The 20,254-nt window shown below is 40.5% G+C and overlaps 1 protein-coding gene across 5 annotated transcripts in view; it reads left to right on the top strand.

Moving 5' to 3' along the window:
• CARMIL1 (capping protein regulator and myosin 1 linker 1) overlaps nt 1-20,254 on the top strand; it is a 312,575-nt gene that overhangs the window by 199,184 nt on the left and 93,137 nt on the right. For all 5 annotated transcript variants that reach the window (XM_072813988.1, XM_072813987.1, XM_072813985.1 and 2 more), the window contains exons 18-24: nt 425-506; nt 1,240-1,339; nt 1,441-1,495; nt 6,111-6,283; nt 8,026-8,094; nt 10,795-10,888; nt 18,664-18,762. In XM_072813988.1, the coding sequence (XP_072670089.1) occupies nt 425-506; nt 1,240-1,339; nt 1,441-1,495; nt 6,111-6,283; nt 8,026-8,094; nt 10,795-10,888; nt 18,664-18,762 (672 nt within the window). The remainder of the gene's footprint in view (nt 1-424; nt 507-1,239; nt 1,340-1,440; nt 1,496-6,110; nt 6,284-8,025; nt 8,095-10,794; nt 10,889-18,663; nt 18,763-20,254) is intronic.

Genomic DNA, 20,254 nt, shown 5'->3' with positions numbered 1-20,254 from the left:
TCCTGAAGTGGTTGACAGCAAGAATTCATCTTCGCTATCTCCTTTGCTTGTTTTGCTGCTACTTGGTGGAGTCCTACCCTGAAATCTGGAATAATCAGACAAAATCCATAACAGTTCCTTACGTATAAAAGGGAATTGTTAGGTTTCCAAAAGTCAGAAATGAAGACAGTGCATGTAGGCTGACAGAACCCATGCTCTTCATCTTTCTGTTTCTTTTTCTAGCAATTACAGATTTAGGTAGCATGGGAAACAGTAGCAATGACTAGTGATTGGCTCTTTACCACTGATGATAGCTATGGAGTTGATAAGCTTTCACTTGTTCTTTGGCATGAAGTCTGAGACTGTATCTCTTGCTTTTAATTTTATTTGGTTCCACTTCTAGTAGGTGACTCCTTTACCTTGTGTGTGGTTTGTGTTTCTCTAGCTGAGATCAGGAGGTGCACAAGTATTAGAAGGCTGCATTGCTGAAATCCACAACATCACCAGCTTAGATATCTCCGATAATGGTAAGTTGGAAATCAGAGAAGAAACAAATACTATTTAAAGCAAGTTACTAAGGGGGGAAGAAAAAGCCCAATCTAGCCAATACCTACACGAATGTGTCATGGCACTTCTTGACTAATAGGACTGTTAGATTTAACAGAATTTATGTATGGAATAAGTCAATGCCAGAGTCTTAGTAAGTTGATACCAAGGCCAAAAATGCAATAAAACAAGTCAGTTTAAAAAAAAATTGTCATCAGAACATTGATAATAATTTTTATCTGACCTTTTGCATTCTTAGTGACAATAAAATAAAATCCTTTTTTATTTACTCAGAAACTTGTTTCATTAGCTTCATTTCTGCCAACTATAGTAGCATGTGAGTAGGAGCCTGTTAAGTTCGCATAGACAACTTCAGTTACTCGCCAACAAACGGTATGTTGGAATTGCCTCTTACAAAATCATGGGCAGAGATGAGACTCATCCTTTCCCCATTTCTTGCTGACTTGACTTACCCACTGAGTGTATAAGAGATTTAGGTATGTCTTAGCAGAGAATGAGTTTAACCCTGTGAAATAATAGGACATGAAAAGAGAGAAAATAGTTCCTTGGAAAATGAAAGATTGGAATCCCAGGGTTCTCGAGACCATAGGGAAAGTCATCCAAGTGCGTATCACCTTTGCTTAATTATGTTACATTTGAGAATTTATTTATACACGTGTGTTTTGATTCTCTGCTTTTTCTGATTCTTTCCAGGTTTAGAATCTGACCTATCCACCTTAATAGTGTGGCTCAGTAAAAACAGATCAATACAACACCTGGCATTAGGCAAAAATTTTAATAATATGAAATCCAAGTAAGAGTTTTGAATTTTTTTATATAACAATGATGAAAATAAGCAACCTCGTGAAAGCTTTTGATTTGATTCCACTGTCCACATCTTTAAAATCTCTTTAGAAATCTGACACCTGTGTTGGACAGCTTAGTACAGATGATTCAGGATGAAGAATCGGTGAGTACTATTTTAAAGACTTTTGCCTCAAGTCTTTAGCTTGTTACCATGTTTACTAATTATTTCTACTGAGTTAATGCTGCTATGCTTCCAGATAATTTTATCTACACCATTTCTGTTTTTTTTAATGGAATAAATAGTTATGCTTTAGTACATAGAATGTATTCAAAATTGCTTAGTCTTCATTTCAACTCATTACTAGTTAAAGGAAGATTGTAACTAAAAGATTAAAAGAAGTATAAATTGGCTCATAAGCCCATCTTTTAATGAAACTTACTATGTCCTAACTTCAGCTGTTGCAGTAATCTGCAAATATGATTTTTTTTTCAATCTAGTTGAATTTCTGACCTTATATCATGCTGGGAAATATCATACTGCTAATTTGAATTTTGTCTCATAATTATGTAGAATTACAAGAGACTAAGAAAGCTGGTTACTCATCTGAAATTGCTTTTAGAGCTCAAGTGTTATTCTTATATTTTTATTCCCTTTAGTTGCTTCTGGCCAAGACTTGGTTCAGATTAAAGAAATTTAATTTTAAATAGTATCCTATTTTGCTGCCCTTTAAAGTACATTAGAAAAAAAGAAAAAACATATATATTTTTAAGATTTATTCATTTGAGAGAGAGTAAGAGCATGAGCAGGAGGGATAGAGGGAGAGGGAGAAAGAATTTCAAGCAGACTGTGCGTTCAGTGAGAAGCCAGATACATTGACCCTGAGATCATGACCTGAGCTGAAACCAAGACTCGGATGCTTAACTGACTGAGTCACGCAGGTGTGCAAGAGAAGGATATTTTATGAACAAAGCAAGAAGTGATCTACTATTAATTTCTTTAACTTAAACCTGGTGTTATCTTATATTTTGCACCTTATATTTTACTGAGGCTTTTTAAGGGTTTTTTCCACTTCATATTTTAGTCCTGTTTGGCCACCAAGTAGCTTTGATGGTACCTAAAACCCAAATCAATGTGTATTCCTACTACAAAGATTCAGGTTATTGATGTTTTGTGATTGCTACTTTTTAGGTCATGAGACTGATTTCCTATATGAATCATGTGAGAGAGGACACATTTTTATTTATTTATTTTTTAAAGATTTTATTTATTTATTCATGAGAGAGACACAGAGAGAGGCAGAGACACAGACAGAAAGAGAAGCCAGGCTCCATGCAGGGAGCCTGATGTGGGACTTGATCCGGGGACTCCAGGATCATGCCCTGAACCAAAGGCAGATGCTTAACCACTGAGCCACCCGGGCATCCTGAGGGGACACATTTTAAAAAAGCATTGTTTTCCACTTTGAATTCTTGCAGGGTAGTAGCAAGTTCTAGTATGACTCTAAGCTAGGTTTTCTGAGAAAGCCAAGGGGCCAGAAAGGTGGAGACTAGAATTTTTCCTAGATGCTGGCATCTTTCTGTGTAGATCTGACCTGGAAGGTGGAAGAAAATTCAGTTGTCCTGTCTCTTTTTTGTGTGGATATAATTTCCAAACTGTGGGCCAGAGATGAAATTCATTATCAATTCATGAATTTGAACACTTCTTTCTGTCCTCATTTGGTAACAAACTCCATGTTTTGTTACTTTTATACTGGGTTATTAAAATGAGGCACATAAATCAAAATTGATGCAGTTTTGCATATTTAATTTGACTGTATACCACTCTGCTTTGAGTTTCTGATTTCCCAGTCTTGGCCCTGTTTTAAAAAATTGAAGATGCTAATATTTCAGCATCACAGTTAATATTCATCCCCAACTACTGTTTCTTAGTGTATATTTTAGCGAAATTTATATTTTGTGAAAAAAATATTTTAAAATGTCATGTTTTGCCTCTTACATGAGGGTCTTCTGTTTCTGTAATTCCAAAAGGCTCTCACTTAAAAACGATCTTGATATTTAAAACATGCCTCAAAACCTATTTGCAGGTGGGAAAGTTGCTCTATAAATGTGAATTCTGTCAAGTTATAAGTTTGGGAAGTGTGCCACTAATAAAATACAGGGGAAAGCTCTTTATGTTCACGTCATTGAAAAGTAGGTGGCTTTTTCAAAAAGCAATTACCTTCTATTTTTTCCTACTTCTGAATTAGTAATGTGCAAAACAATTCAGAATGATTAGGAGGCGAGCCTTGCAACACTAAAAGTTCCACCAATAACTGACACAATTGGGATCCCTTTTTTATTTTATTTTTTTAAAGGTTTTTCCATATATAAAATAATGTCTTGCTTTTTACATTCTGGCCATGTGTTGTCAGAGCCTGTTCTTTGACAGCTCATGGAATACTATCTTCGCCTGAGTCACACATTATATTTGGTTAGAAAACCTTGATTCCCCAGGGGCTCCAGTGTCGCTTTCAAATATAGACAGTGGTTGTCGGGCTGCTGTGCCCAGAGCCCTGGGACAGTAATGCGGAGAGGCTGAGATGACAGGGAATCTTGTTTTGAAGTATCACAAAACCATTTGTAATCAGTACTAGAAAATGTGCTTCTCCTGGGGGTGCCTGTGGCAAGGAGACAGATTCAGATTAAGCATGTTCAGCTATGAAAAGAAATAGTAAGATTTCAAATAGTAATATTACATGGAGGTGCAATAAATCAGGAAGGGATGACCTTATAAATATGCATGCAATTCAGGCTGTTCTGTTCGCATTAATGACTCTGCCTATTAGTTTTAAGTGTTAGCTGGGGTGTATTAGAGTTTGAATATACTACTGGCATTGGTGCTTGCTAGCTGGGAGACTTGGCAGCTTTCCAGTATTAGGAAGAAGCCATAATATAACATTTTTGTAGTAGCTGAATAGAGATTATTAAAATCATGAGAGATGTGATTTTAGCTTTTTATTAAAGGAACACTGCATTTGTTTTCATTTAAAACATTAAGTTTCCCTGAGTCTGAGGCATTTTAGTTAAGTTTTTTTCATTTCCCTGAGTGTGGGATCTTAACATTAAAGCAGCCCACTAAACCTGCCTGAGTCTAAACATATGCAGGCTTTCTGGTTTTAAATGCCTCAGCACTTACCATGCCATTTAATTTTAGAAATTTGATTCAAGTTCATACGTTACCTTTTGATTTTACGATAGCTATATCACATTTAGAAAAAGTGGCCAAATTTGTACAATAAGGACAGTAAATATGGTCACTTGGTAAACCTTTAGTCAAATGCATAATGCTGCTTTGGAAGTAACTGAGTCTTGAGACCATCAGCTCTCCCATCCTGCCTTCTGCAGCCTTCTGGCAGATGTACCCTAAACAAATCAGTATCTGGTGGTTGAGTGGGTATAGAGAGATGCCACGCAGTGGTGTAAGTCCTACAGACTACCAGGCACATCTCAAGAGCCCCGATCCCATGGGCTGTGGTGGAATGTAGATGACCCTAGCAACTATTTCCAGTATCCCCCGTCACCCCCTAGCCTGTAATGTCAAACTGCTTACAGAGTAAGCATCTAGAACTGTTATGTATGGCTGGGTCAATCTAGACCACCATAAGCAACCTGGAAGCCATCCAGATCCCCAGGGAAGGCTGCATTCTGATTCTCAGGGCCACATTGGTTCAGGTTCTGGAATTCTCAGTGCTGTGTTAATTCCGTTATGGCTGAATTCAGGGATTGCAAATCCAGATGCCTCTGGGTCTGGGCAGGTGGCGTAAACAAGTAAAAGGAAGTGGGGGTAAGGAGGGGCCCTCTTCATTTTCTTGGCCAGACAGAACCTGCCTCTGGGCCACTTGGTCTTTAGTCCCCAGCTTAAACGGACAGCGAGTGGGCTGGTTTGGATTCACCATCCAGCTTCTAACAATAAAATAGTCACAGATGTTTGACTTTTTCTGTTTTTTTTAGAAAAATTGTATATCTTCTGATTGTTACTTATAAAGCTGAGGATGATCATCCAGAAGGATTGAGGGTGTACTCTGAGGGGCAGCATGATGGTGTCGGAGCCCAGAGAACAGAATCAGGAACCAGACTATCTGCTTCTGTTCAGTGACTTTCTAACTATATGACCTCAGTTGAGTCACTTGTCCCTTCTGTGTTTCACTTGGGATCTGGGGATAACAATACTGAGTATAGTAATACATCAGTGTTAGAGTACTGGGAGGATTCTATGACTAAATACATGCAAAAAGCTTGAACAGTGGTTAAGGATAGTATGCGTTCGGTAAATGTCAGCTGTTATTAATCTTGGCTGGCTTTTATTTTGCATTTGTCCTCTGCTAGTATTTTAAGATGTCATTTCACCTTTTATAAAAATAAAATGGGTAAAATAGGGGTAGTGTAGCCATATAGAAGCTCAGAAATTTTTATGTACTTTTCTTATTCATTTCTTCATGTCTTCCACTTCAAAAGAGCTGACATCTGCCCCTCCGGCATCCTTCCACGCTTCCCTTTGGAGAGAGGTGGCCAGTGTTCAGCACTGAAACACAAGCTCTCTGTGTTTGACTGCAAAGGTCCATTTTATCCAGAACCTTTGGGTCCCATTCATCAACATCTTTTAGGCAGAGTTTTAAAATGAGACACTTCAAGTGCGTGCAGTAGGTACCTCCCCTGGTGATTCTCCCTGAAATGGGTCATTGAGAGCAGTGGCTACTTTGATCAGACCATGTCACTGTTACTTCCTATTCCCTTTTCAGCCCCTGCAGTCCTTGTCCCTGGCCGACTCAAAACTCAAGACTGAGGTCACTATCATCATCAATGCCCTGGGAAGTAATACCTCCTTGACCAAAGTGGACATCAGTGGGAATGGAATGGGGGACATGGGAGCCAAGATGCTGGCCAAAGCACTACAAATCAACACCAAACTCAGGTATGTGGGTCAGGCACTAGGCCCTGAGATGTGGATGCTCACCCTAAGGAGGGCCCTAGAAAGCTCTGGAAAAGATTCTAGTCCCCAAGCATTGGAGAACTGGCTGTGCCCAGTGGGACCTGAGTTTCCCATGAGCCCAACTGAGAAGAGGTGACCGTTTCAAGTCTTTTGTCAAAATACTGGGGATGGCGGGGTGGGGGTGGGTTCCCAAAGTTAGATATTGTGGTTCCTATGAGCTGTTGTCTTAACAATTTCCACTGTGGCATAAAACCCAATGGAAAACTGGCACAATGTCCTGTTTCACAGTGTTGACAGCTGTAAGGGGAAGGTCAGTGAGCAGCAGAGGAGAGTTTTACAGGTAGAGAGTAGAATCAGGAAGACTGAAGGTCCAACACGAGGGCCTATCTTACTTCCCCTCCCCCACTGCCAATATAGACTTAAAACCTGAGGGATGCAGGGGGTACCCTGGTTAAAGGCAAGTTTGTGCTCTGTGCTAACTATTCTGTGTAGTGGTTTTCAGCCACTCCTGGTGTTTCCCAAGTGTGGCTTTTCTTAAGAACTAGCTAAGTGGTCACTCCTTTTTTTTTTTTTTTTTTTTAGATTTTACTTATTTATTTGACAGATAAAGAGAGCAAGCACAAGCAGGGGGAAGGCAGGCCAAGGGAGAGGGAGAAGCAGACTCCCTGCTGAGCAGAGACCCTGATGTGGGACTCGATCTCAGGACCTTGAGATCATGATCTGAGCTGAAGGCAGACACTTAACCAACTGAGCCCCCCAGGCGCCCCTGTGGTAACCACTTTTATTAAGGACCATATTATCCTCCATCCTTCGGAGAAATGTAATTGTTCCCCAGCCCAGCAGTCTGATAAATGAATATTTAATTCACATTGCTCTTCAAGGGCTCTTTATTGATGTTTTTGGACGCTTCCTTGTTCTCCTGAACCTTCTGTCTACACAAAAGCCAAGAACCACAACAGTTTCTTGGAAGGCCAGGGTGTACTGTACATAAAGAAGAGATCAGGATCATTGCAATCAGGAAGTGAAAGCAGCTAGAGGTGTGATTTTTGGATCAGCCAAATAAAAGCCATTTCATGTGTCAGGTGAATTGACAGATGCCAGAATATCTCTGAAGAATTCACATTCTGAAAGTGAAGTAGTATTTTTCTTCCAAAATAGAATTTGTGCTTAAAAAGTAAACAACCTCCTATTTATAGAAGCCGTGGGTTTACCAGCAGAGTGCGAACTGCCTGGGATTGCTGATCATACCATGTCAGGGCAACAATGAAAACAGACAATGTAGGAGGATTCTTTCTAGTTATTTAGAATGGGCAACAGTCTCAGGACCTGAAATTCTTTGTGTTGGACAAGAGACCCTTTGGCATCTTTTATGAACAGCTCCAGCTTCAGACATGAGTGCTCAAGTAACTATTTGGAGAATACGTTGAGAGAATATCAGAGAAACCAGGTTTTAGGGTTTTCTGGCTACAAAGCATCAGGTGTTTTCATGGTAAGTTAATGAGCATGCTGTTGCTTTTCAGTACAATTTTCTTGTACTGTGTGAGCAGTAAATGGGTTAAGAATGTAATGCTGGAGGAGATACTCATCCTTGCTGTGTTTAAAACTAAGTCGAATGTTACTCCTTGCCCAGAGAGTATTGTCTATAAGAGACTCATCTTCAGTAGGAGAAGCATTTTGTCCATCCCTAAGTGTCTGATCATTTGTGTGACTTGATTTCCAAACAGGACTGTGATATGGGACAAGAACAACATTACTGCCCAAGGCTTCCAAGATATAGCTGTTGCTATGGAAAAGTAAGTTTTAATTGGGATTTCTTTCTGGAAAAGTGCAAAAGAACCAATGGTATCTGTGTTACCGGTGATGTGATAGAAGGAGCAATGGATTTTGATCCAGAAAGTCTGGGTCTGAGTTAGCCTCTGCTACTCCACCATGGGACCTGGGAAGATGTGGGCTTTGGTCTGGTGTGACTTTCCTCATCTGTACACGAGGGCAGAGATACACCACCAGCATGGGAATTAAAGGAGACCATGCGGAGAAGCCATGCTATGGTCACCTTGCTTTTTCTTGTTGTTTCACATTCTCTTCCTATTGGGTCTTGCCTTTTCTGAGCATTCTGACAATTTTGAATACAGTGGAAAGAAGAAAGCTAAGCTCCAGAAAATAAAACTGGAATTGAGGAACGGCCGATTAACTTGTCTCATTACTGTCAAAGGTTTTATTACCATAGTAGCTAACATCTACAATTACTGTTAATTGTCAAATTAACTTTCCCAGTAAATAACATGAGGCAATAATACAAAGATGGCTGGAAGAAATTCTAGAAATCTGGTTCTTTCTGAGCTCTTCAGCCCTCATCTTGTTTTCCGAAGGCAGAAATGATCACCTAGCATTAAAAATGAGAGGTGACAAAATGTGGGTAGGAAATAAGGGGCTAGTGGCATAGAAGCTGGTCCCCTGGGGAAGGGGTGGGGGTTACTCATCATTGATGTTTTTTTCCCCAGATTTCCCTTCATGCATGAAGCCTCCTAGGTAGGGCTCTCATGCCCAACATGGTGCCATGGATAAAATCCGAGGCCTAGAAATAAGAGCCCTCTATTAAGTCCCTGGCTCTGTCATCTACAAGCCTATCCTCTTGAGCAAAGGAAACATTGCACCTTTCTGATTAATTCTTCTTTTATGAAGTGAGAAAATCAGAGTAAATTATCCCGAAGTGCCTTCCAGTTCTAAATCCCAGGGTTCTGATTTATCGAGCAGGTCAAGAGTGCTGCCCCCATAGACCATCACGAAACATGGATAAGGTAGCTTGCTCCACCTCTTCCTGGTGCCCTCTGTGACTGCAAAACCATCTATAATTACTCCCATTGCATCAGGAAACCTTCTAATGGAAACATTCATTCACAAATAGCTACACTTGGGTGGGCACAGCACAGTTGCCACTGCTGTAGAGTGCCAGTAGCCCACACTGGTCTTTGTGAGAAGCCAAGAATCTGCACACTCAGTACTCAACGTATCCAGATTGATGGTAGGGCTCCCCGGATTACAGTCTGTTATGTAGGCTGTGCTCTACAATGCCAGTGGCCCAAAATCACATTTGGTTTAAATAAAGTATGCCGGTCGGGAGCATGATCATAGTTGGATGAGGCCAAGGAAAATCCTCAAGGCTGCAAAATACATGTGCCGTCTCTTCGTTTAAGTTGGTTGGCTCCTCTTAAACCAAACAAAAACAATTTTGCTAAAACAAAGCTAAGGCAAAAATTGAAGTCCTAGAAATAACAGCCTTTTTCTTTGTACATTATTTTACATCAAAGCACCATACATTGGACTGAGAAACATTTTTTTCCATTAGATAACACCCATATAGATGACTACTTTTATTAAGATAGTTGCTTATTTCTTCTATTAGTTCTTGATGATACCATATTTTGGGAGTTAGTTAATTTACTCTTCCAGTAGAAGCCATCTAAATAGCCACCAGAATCACACTGTGAGTATTGTTTAGTGTTTACACGGCAACTGACTGTGAGATCCCAGTGGACTAGAACACCCCACTTGTCACCACATGGCTCAGAAGGTCATCCTTCTGAGTGTCGCGCGGTAGAAAAAGGCAACTGGGTTTAGAGTGGGAGAGAGGAGGCATCCCCAGGGCTAGTGTGTGGTCCAGGAGCAGGTGTTTGTGGTCAATGGGCACAGAGTGGTTTGCAGCAGGGTCAGGATCCAAGGCCAGGGCACAGATTCAGAGTTCCGTGTTGATTTCCTTACACAAAGACGACTCTCCTTGCACTCTTGTGCCCAACCAGCTGTGCAACAGCAGGGAGGATGATACAGGAACACAGTTTTCCACCAGTTGGTTCACTGGGAGTTGAGCCCAGTGGACACAGGCCATGTATGAAATGCAGACCACAGAGACGTGCACAGGGTCTGAGTGTTGAGCCTGGCGGGAAGCCTGTGTGAAGCAGCTTTTCTGAAGACAGTGGCTGCTTTGGGGCCTCCTTGTTTAAAGCGGTGCAGAGCCTACACAGACTATTTTTGTGGATGCTAAAGTCCTTGCTCTGCAAACAGATGTTTTGGTTTCATTGTGTAGTTTCCCTCTGTCGGTTTGGGCCTGACAGGTGTCACTGTGGTGATACAGATACGTTCAGATCTGTTGGGTGACTAAATCCTGAGTAGCAGGTGGAGGCTGGACTTCCTAGCCTTTCTCTCGGCCCATTTTTCCAGTCCCAGTTTGAAAATCTGATTTTGAAAACACCACCATCAGTTGCCTTGTGGTCGTGTCACTTTTATAAGACAACTTGAGCTGACGTGGTGGCCCATGGCGCTGCATACATGAGTACTAAAGAAAGTTGACCTATAATCTGGGGCCCTAAGGTAGCTTGTTAGTTCAGAATTTTCTAAGACGTTCTAGCAACTGTTTCTGGGTTTTAAAAAAAAAAGAGTGCTGAAGTAAGGTAGTAGGACATTATTTTTAAATAAATATTACTTTCTCCTTTTTCTAGGAACTATACATTGAGGTTTATGCCAATCCCTATGTATGATGCTTCTCAAGCCCTAAAAACAAACCCTGAAAAAACAGAAGAGGCTCTGCAAAAGGTATTGGAGATTCAATAGCTTAATCATAATAAATCCACATTTGAATTGAGTTTTGTTAGCAATAATCCTGAATGTGTGAACAATATTTTACATCTTACAAAGGTTTTTTTCACATGAACTTGAATTCTTGCGATCACAACTTGCATAATGTGTGACCAAGGGAGGAATGACATAAGAAATACGAAAACTTGTCATGAAATTTAGGTGGAATAACATCCTTACACCATCAGCATACCAGCACTGATGCACAGATAGCGTCTTATTCATCCTTCAGAGAATGTGTCGAACTGGATGCCAGCACAACTTTTACCCTCAGCAGCTAAAACCTTCCCTTTTTTCTTTTCTTTCTTTCTTTCTTTTTCTTTTTCTTTTTTTTTTTTTAGATTTATATATTAGAGAGAGAGAGAGAGAATAGGAGGGAGATCAGAGGGAGAGGGAAAGAGGGAATCTCAAGCAGACTCCCTGCTTAGCGCAGACCCCGACACACGGGGCTCATTCTCAGGACTCTGAGATCATGACCTTGGGATTCTGACCTGACCCATAATAGAGTTGGACACTTAGCTGACTGAACCACCCAGGTGCCCCACTTCCCTTCTTTTCTTATCAAGACATTTAGGATGTGGATGAGATCTTCTTTTACCAGCTTTGTTATGAATGTGTCTAATTCCACATCCATTCCCACCTCCTTTCTGACACCCCAGAGGATGACAGAGATCTCCCCCTTCAAAGTCCATGGTGCCTATGACCCGGCCGTCTCTGCCCAGGCTGGAAACTTGCCCAGAGTCATACTCTTGCTCTGCTGTACCTCCATCCTTCTCTTTCTACAGTTACCGTTACCTTTCTCGATTTTTAGATCTGCTAAGGGTTTCCCATCTGAAGAAGCCTACTGTACTTTTACTATGTGGTAGCTGGGGCATCTTTGAAATCTTTCGTCCTTTTTGTCCACCTATCTGGTAGTACCATCCAGCTTCCCACGCTTGACTTTTCTTTCCCAGGTCTTCCATAGCCATGCCGTCATCAAGTTTATAGATAAATCTCTTCATTAGCTCTATTCTCCTCTCTTCCTAGCATGGATGCTTTTGTTCAAGCCTCATTACGTCTCAGCAGGATTATTACATTCTCTTGTTTGTTTTCTATGCTGCAGTCAAAAAAGAGCCATCTTGTTCGCAGCAAATTTGAGCAGACTAACCTCTTCGGCACCCCCTCCCCATTCCATTGCCCTCCCCGCTACTGTGGCTTTTTAGGATAGAGCCTGCTCTCGTTGAACTGGCATAAAATTCTGCCCAGAATCCTCCTCCTATCCACTGCCACCTTCATCTCTTACCAACTCTGCCTCTCTGCTCTGCTTTCCTTCAGGGAACTTGTTAGAGAGGCAGATTCTTGGGTCTCAGAAATAGGCATGGGCCTCAGCAATCCATGTTTGTACAAACTCTCCTGGTGGCCACAAATTTGGGAATCACCACTCTGATCTCATGACACTCATGCTTTCCCCACGTCGTGAATATTTGTCAACATTAAAGCCAAGTGTCAGCTCATCTGGAAGACTTCTCAGAGCCTCTTTCCTCCCTGTGTAGGTAATCTTCTCAGAATTTCCTGTGCCTGTCTCAGTCACTGGCCTTGGGACATCGTATGAGTCACCTGACTCCCTATCTTTTTTTCTCCAGTGACTGTGAACCCCTTGAAGGCAGCGCCTGTGTATTTTTCATCTTTTTAGATTTTCAGCAGTAGCACAGTAATTGGCATGCATGCTTGGATACTTCTTAGACTTTGTTGAATAAAAGGGAATAAGGTAGGGGGTAGGGGAAGGGAAAGCTGTGATGTGCCAACAGAAATCATCCAAGATTTGTATCAGAAGATCTGACTAGGGGCGTCTGGGGGGCTCAGTCACTTAAGTGTGTGCCTTCGACTCAGGTCATGGTGTCAGGGTCCTAGGATTGAGCTCCGTGTTGGGCTCCCTACTCTGTGGGAAGTGTGCTTCTCTCTGTGCCTCTCCTCCTGAGTGTGTTCTTTCTCATTCTCTCTCTCAAATAAATAAATAAAATCTTAAAAAAAAAGCATCTGACTAAATCAAACTTTTTTCAGCTTTATAATTTTCATAAGTTACTTAAATTTTCTGAACCTTGGTTTCTTCATCTATATAAACATACAGTTAGGGACGCCTGGGTGACTCAGAGGTTTAGTGTCTTCCTTTGGCTCAGGGCATGATCTTGGAGTTCCAGGATCAAGTCCCACATCAGGATCCCCACACGGAGCCTGCTTTTCCCTCTGCCTGTGTGTACCTTTGGCTCTCTCTGTGTCTCTCATGAATAAATAAATAAAATCTTTAACATACAGTTAGTATCTATGTTTAGCTGACACTTAACATACAGTTCATGCTGGGTGCCTGACACTATTATAAATGCTGTAAATAAATTAACATTGGTAATCTCTAAAATAAATCCATGAGACAGGTTTGTTATACCCCCATTTTGCACATAAGAAAACTGAAGGACAGTATGACCCAAGTAATTTACCTGTGATGCCCATGGAGCAAAACCAGTTAGTGTATGTGAAAAAAAAAGTTTGCAAAGCACAAAACATAAGCATCGTAAAAATGTTAGACATATTTATATTTTCCCAAAGAATATTAGCAACTTTTAATAAAAGACATATCCTAGAGACCCCAGGTTTCAGGGTTTAGATTTGACAGGTCAAGGGTTTGGCACTCATTGCGCCTATCTTCACAAGAGAAAAGCTGAACAAACAGAAAATTGGTGACTTCTTAGATCCATCAGAGATTTGAAACAAAAGCAAAGCAGACTGTCACCCTTTGGAAACTGGACACATGGGATTACGGAGAATCACAGTGGATCAAAGCTGAGATGGACTCACCAGGGGCAGAAGCTAATGGAGCCACTAGCTCAGAGAAATGCTTACACAGGAATTGAGGAATTACTGGAGGCTTAGTGTGGACTGGATTATGAGTTAAAAACTCCTAGAAATCTAGTCTTAGTGAGGCCTGACCCTCTCCTGGGCTTCACCTCCAAGAGCCTTACCAAGTTATCACAGGAAAAATATCCTCTCGTGTTCTCAGAATTTCCTGCCCTTTTTCTGTATCACTGGCCTTAGAACATCATTTGACTTACTTGAATCATATATATATTTTTTTCTCCCAGTGACTATGAACTCCTTGAAGGCAGAGCCTATGTATTTTTCATCTTTTTAGATTTAGCAGCAGGGGGAAGGGAACAAGTAACCATTTTGAAATACACCTGGAGCATTCTGTTGTCTGTAACAAGGCTTACACTCAAGGGAAACTATACTACTAGAGCCTTATCTGACCTAGTGGAAGACAATCCCAGCCTTCCTGTTTCACAGAAAAAAGAAGCCAAGCAATACTTTGGTAGGTCAAAGCCCAGAGACTCAGGCCCACTAAAAACCCTAAATTTAATCATAAGTTTATAGAACGATTCTCCTCCTTACCACCTTACTAACACATCAAGTGTAAGAAGAATGGATTACAATTGAGCAAAGTTCAAAGACACTGTATTTAAGAAGGGATTTCTAGGGAAACCCCATCCCTAGAAAGCAACCAGGAGATAAAAACAATTAAAATCTTTTTAATTTCTAGACATTCAACATAACCCAGCTTCTAGCCAGATTAAAATGAAATTGCACACTAAAAGGCTCACTACCTCTGTTTCTGTTATGAAATATATCCAGTTTTCGACGACGACGACGACAACAACAACAACAAATTATAAGACATGCTAAAAGGCAAGGGGGAAAAAGCCCACACATATTATGAAGAGACAAAGCAAACACCACAACCAGACTTAGATATGACACAGATTTTAGAATTATCAGACAGAGAATTTAAATAACTGATTAGTATAATAAGGACTATCATGGAAAAAGTAAAAACCATGCAAGAACAGATGGATAATGTAAGCAACAATATAGAAACTCTAAGAAAAAAATCAAAAGGAAATACTAGAGATCAGAAACAATATAACAGAAAGGAAAAATGCCTTTTATGAGCTTGTCAGTGGGCTGGACACAGCTAAGGAGAATCCTTGAGCCTGAGGTTAGGTCAGTAGAAACTTCCCATTGAAAAGCAAAGAGGGTGGCTTGATCAGGTAAACAACTGTCTTTGGCTCAGGTCATGATCTCAGGGTCATGGGATTGAGCCCTATGTCAGGCTCCCTGCTCAGTGGGGAGTCTGCTTCTCCCTCTTCCCCTCCCTTGGCTTATGTACTTTTTTTTTTTTTTGGCTTATGCACTTTCTACCTCTTACTCTCTCATTCTCTCTCTCACATAAACATTTTTTTTTTAAAAAGAGAATAAAAAAGAAGGGAGGACAAAAGCAACAGAATATCTTCAAACTGTGGGACACTTACAAAAGATAGAGCATCCGTACAGTGGGAATGCCAGAGGGAGAAGAAAAACAAGGGAACAGAAGAAATAGTTGAAATAATAATGACTGAGAATTTTCCAAATTCAGTGGTGGGCACCAAATCAAAGATCAAAGAATCACAGAGAATACCAAGTAGGATAAATACCCAAAAAATCTACATGTAGGTGTATCACATTCAAACTGCAGAAAAACAAAGACCAAGGGAAAAATCTTGAAAGAAGCCAGAGGGAGGGTGAAAAAAATCACCTTACTTATTGAGAAATAAGGGTAAGAATTATAACAGACTTTGGGTCATATATCATACAAGCAAGAAGAAAGTAGAGCGAAATATTTAAAGTGTCAAAAGAAAAATATCCAGCAGCCTAGAATTCTGTATTTAGCAAATTCTTTCTTCAAAAATAAAGAAGATGATGTCTGAGTGGTACAGTTGGTTGAGTGTCTGACTCTTGATTTTGGCTCAGATTGTGATCTCAGGATTGTGAGATGGAGGCCCGTGTTGGGCTCCATGCTCAGCACAGAGTCTGCTTGGGACTCTCTTTCCTTCTCCTTCTGCCTCTCTCTTCTTCCCCTTGCCCCTACTCTCCCTGTTTCTCTCTCTCTCTCTCTCTCTCTCTCTCTCTCTCTCAAATAAATAGGGGGAAATGAAGACATATAAAGATAGCAATGTTACAAGGGTAGAGAGGGTGAAATTGACAATGCTATCTTTTTTTTTAAACACATTTTTCTTAATTTTATTTATTTATTCATGAGAGACACAGAGAGAGAGAGAGAGAGAAAGGCAGAGACACAGGCAGAGGGAGAAGCAGGCTCCTTGCAGGGAGCCCGATGTGGGACTTGATCCTGGGACGCGAGGATCATGCCCTGGGCCAAAGACAGGTGCTAAACCCCTGAGCCACCCAGGGATGCCCTCACTTTTTTTTTTTTTCACTTTTTTAAAAACCAATTTATTTATTTATTCGTGAGAGACAGAGAGAGAGAGAGAGAGAGAGGCAGAGACACAGGCAGAGGGAGAAGCAGGCTCCATGCAGGGAGCCTGACATGGGACTCAGTCCTGGGTCTCCAGGATCAGGCCCTGGGCTGAAGGTGGCACTAAACCACTGAGCCACCCGGGCTCCCTTAGTCTTCTACTTTACTAAAGAACAATATTGGGATTCTGTACTTGATCTTTAGAAGTTGTTTGTTTATTTGTTTAAATATTACATTCCTAAAAAATATATATATGTGTGAAAATATAATATAATATAATATAATATAATATAATATAATATAATATATATATACTAGAGGCCTACATTGAAATGCAGGTCTTTTTGCCTTTTGCGCTGTGCTGTTTTCAGCAGTGAGACTGGAGGCATTCTAGCTGACCTTCCAGGTCACTGCTGCCCAGGGGGACTGGCAAACATGATGATACTTTTGGCCCTGTCCTGACTTCAGTTAGGCCCTCTGTCCTCCGCCTGTAGGATGTGGGTTCTTGTCCTCAGCCTGGAATGGTGCAGGGAAGGAAGGTTTACCCTGCCAATCCAAGATACAAATAATTTCTGGGGTGATGTGCCCGTGGTTGATATTAAAGACACTGAAACATTATCCATTCTTCCCCTTGCACTAGCTTTAGAAATGTGCTTTGAATATAGGTTTTTTTTTCTAAAAAAAATTCCCTCTAGGTTTAGCCTGTGCCAGCACCATTGGTGCCCCTGGGGAAGGTCTGGAAACATATGAACCAGTCTTGGGTGCGTGACCTGTACATGAGCTGAGCCTACTGAATAAACAAGCTACTCTCACAACTGGCCCCCAGCCAGTGCTTAACCAAGTCCAAATGTAAAAGGACAAATCACAAAGCAAAAGTACCCAAAGCTGAGTGGCACTGTGTGTGCCTGTTATATTTCAGTTTCAGGCAAGAATATATATATATTTTTTTTGGCAAAAACATTTGCTGTCGATAGTAATGTCACCTTGGAAAGAGATGACTTTTCGGGAAGCAGCAAGAGAAAATTAATGTAATAAAATGTCATTGTCTTAATGTGTCACTTTAATGATGTTTTATTTCAGGGATCTTTTTATTTTTTTAATTCCTTCATTTACGTTTAGTAGAAGGGTATGTTTTGTTCTGCTCTATGGTTTCCAGGGATGATAGTAATTATACTCTGTATTTTAATTGTACCTAATTGGTGTTAGGTAGTAGTTATTTTAGCATATGGAAAATTAAAATGACATTGTAATAATACTGAGAACCTCACAGCTATTAGAAGTTCTCAACCAGGGAAATGTAGTGACAAAAGCCAAATGGTTAAGTGGTATTATTAAAAACAAAGGAAAACAACAACGGAGGGAAAAAAAGCCAGATGGTGCAATTACCAATCTCAAATCATTCTTTGCAGGCATCTTCATACATATCTATAAGTCCCAGTAGTTAACCCTGCACTCCTGCACTTGTTATTCAGTATATACCCATTGCATATTCTTCTTAAACACTTCATTTCAATCTGGTTATCACTTGTATGTTTGAATTCTTAATTGAAGATTATTTGTGTAAAAAATAACTGTCAAGCAACTTCAAGGGGTCTTATCTTCTGTGGAAATTTGTTTTCTGGGATCCCTGGGTGGCGCAGCGGTTTGGCGCCTGCCTTTGGCCCAGGGCGCGATCCTGGAGACCCGGGATCGAGTCCCACGTCGGGCTCCCGGTGCATGGAGCCTGCTTCTCCCTCTGCCTGTGTCTCTGCCTCTCTCTCTCTCTCTGTGACTATCATAAATAAAAATTAAAAAAAAAAAAAAAAGGAAATTTGTTTTCTTATTTTCTCTGCTTTTGCTAAAGTCAGTCCTGTTTTTGAGACCATATGAAAACCTCAGGAATTAATGAAACTAGTATATGTCTTTGAGTTGTCCAAGCTTGTAGGCTTCAAATATTGTACTTATTTTCTCCTTTTTTCCTTTAAAATAGAGTTTTCCTAGTGCCGGTGGATTCTCCCACCTAAAGGCTGAGAGTTTCAGAGGGTGCCATCCATATGCCTTGGGGATACTTATTTAGCTTTGGAACTGCTGAGTGGCTAAAGAGACAGAGATTGTGATTGTGGGCCAGAAACCAGAGAGTCACTGAATTGGGTCCCCAACCACATGGACAATAAACCCTTGCTTATCTTTGTCAGCTACCAAGTCACATAAAAATACTCCCATTACCTGCAGGTTACATCTCTAACTCAAACACCAAGAGTGCATCACAGTGACAGCCAGCTTCCTGTCTACTGTGTTGTAGGGGGTCAAGGCACAGGCAGGAATGTGAATCCGTGCTTTGGTTTCAAGTTCAGCGACTGGTTCTTTCACTTATCACTTCACCCTCTGCTGAGTTGAAATGTGTTCTTGAGAGATCCATGTGCTTGATTTTTAGATAGAAAACTATCTTCTCCGGAATCATGAGACCCGAAAATACCTACAAGAGCAGGCCTACCGCCTCCAGCAGGGCATCGTCACCAGCACCACACAGCAGGTAAGAGGGCACTATACTCTCCTACTCAGTCACAATGAACACTTTTCAGAGCAGAGGACCCAGGATTTCTATCATTTGAATTATCCACAATGGGATAACAAGAACTGGTTTCTGAAAATGGCAAAAGGAAATAGAGTTTGGGGGAAGATGTAGAGTGTGGAAAATGTAGGCTGATTCTAATGCTAAAAATGTGCTTTTAATTGCTGATAATTTTGTGCCTTTTAAGATTATCAGTAAAACATATTTTAGATTTCCATCCAAATATTAGGAACCCATCATTACAGATGAGAGGATCTGAGGGTAAGCAGATTTGCTACTTTGGGGACATTGTGTTCCTTTCCATCTCTCCTCCTTCACACTCATGTGAGATAGAAACAAATTCCTAGATTCCTTGAAATAATTAAGAATTTGTTGAATATTAGGGCACCGAGGTGGCTCAGTCAGATAAGCATCCGACTCTTGATTTTGGCTTGAGTCATGAGATTGATGCCCACATCTGCTCCATGCTGAGCATGGAACCAGCTTGAGATTCTCTCCTCCCTGTACCTGTCCCCACTTTCATCCTGTCTCTCTCTCTCTCTCTCTCAAAATTAAAAAAAAAAATTTAAAAAGAATCTGTTGAATATTAACACGCGCTAAAGTGTTTTTCTTTTTTACTTTATTTCCCATCCCTCTAGCCAATGTTAGAGAAGAAAAAAGGAATTATAATAATAAAAGAAATGTGGAATATTTTCTTCCCAAAGTATCAACACAAACCAAGGATTATAAGATATTTGGGGAAATAATACGTCAAGGAAAAAGCAAGATAAACCAAAAATCTGACCTCGGCTAATTCAGAGCACAGCCAAAGACTTTGAAAAATATTGTAATTAGTAAGTTCAGTGGGACTTGAGGGAGTATTGTATCCACAAAATAGGAAGAGGCTGCTAAACAACAAGAGACAATGTTTAACTATTGAAAAATATGGAAACTGTAATACAGAATTTAACATAAACTAATAGGGCACAAATGAAGCTATTTCTCTAGAAGAAAAAGTAAAAGAAATCTTTATAATATACAGTAAAAAGATGAAAAATATGAAAGAAAAGTCAAAATGGTGACCAGATTCAAATTGACCAACAGCCTTCTGATAGGCACTTCAGACTATAAAAGGAGAAAAAAAAACAGTAGAAAACCATTTCACATAAATCTTGGGGTTTATGTGACCTACTGAAATGGATCCAAATGAAGGGACCAAAGAGCTACACCTAGACATGTCCTGGTCAGAACACCTACAAGAAAGAAAAAAAAGTCTTAAAGAGTGCCAGAGAGAATCAAAAAGCTGTCTTACTTGGGAACTAAAACTATTTCTTAGCGTCCATCCCAATTACTGGAAGCAAATGAAGTGATATTATCAAAGTTCTGTGGGGGTCTTATTTTGGCCCATGAATTCTCTACTTCGCCACTTTGTCAAACAGATAGGGGGACAGATTATAAATATGTTCAGCCATGA

Source organism: Canis lupus, chromosome 37 (genome assembly GCF_048164855.1).
Source record: "Canis lupus baileyi chromosome 37, mCanLup2.hap1, whole genome shotgun sequence".
Classification (NCBI taxonomy): domain Eukaryota; kingdom Metazoa; phylum Chordata; class Mammalia; order Carnivora; family Canidae; genus Canis; species Canis lupus.
The sequence above is the reverse complement of the archived record's forward strand: the minus strand, read 5'-3'. Positions and strand labels throughout refer to the sequence as shown.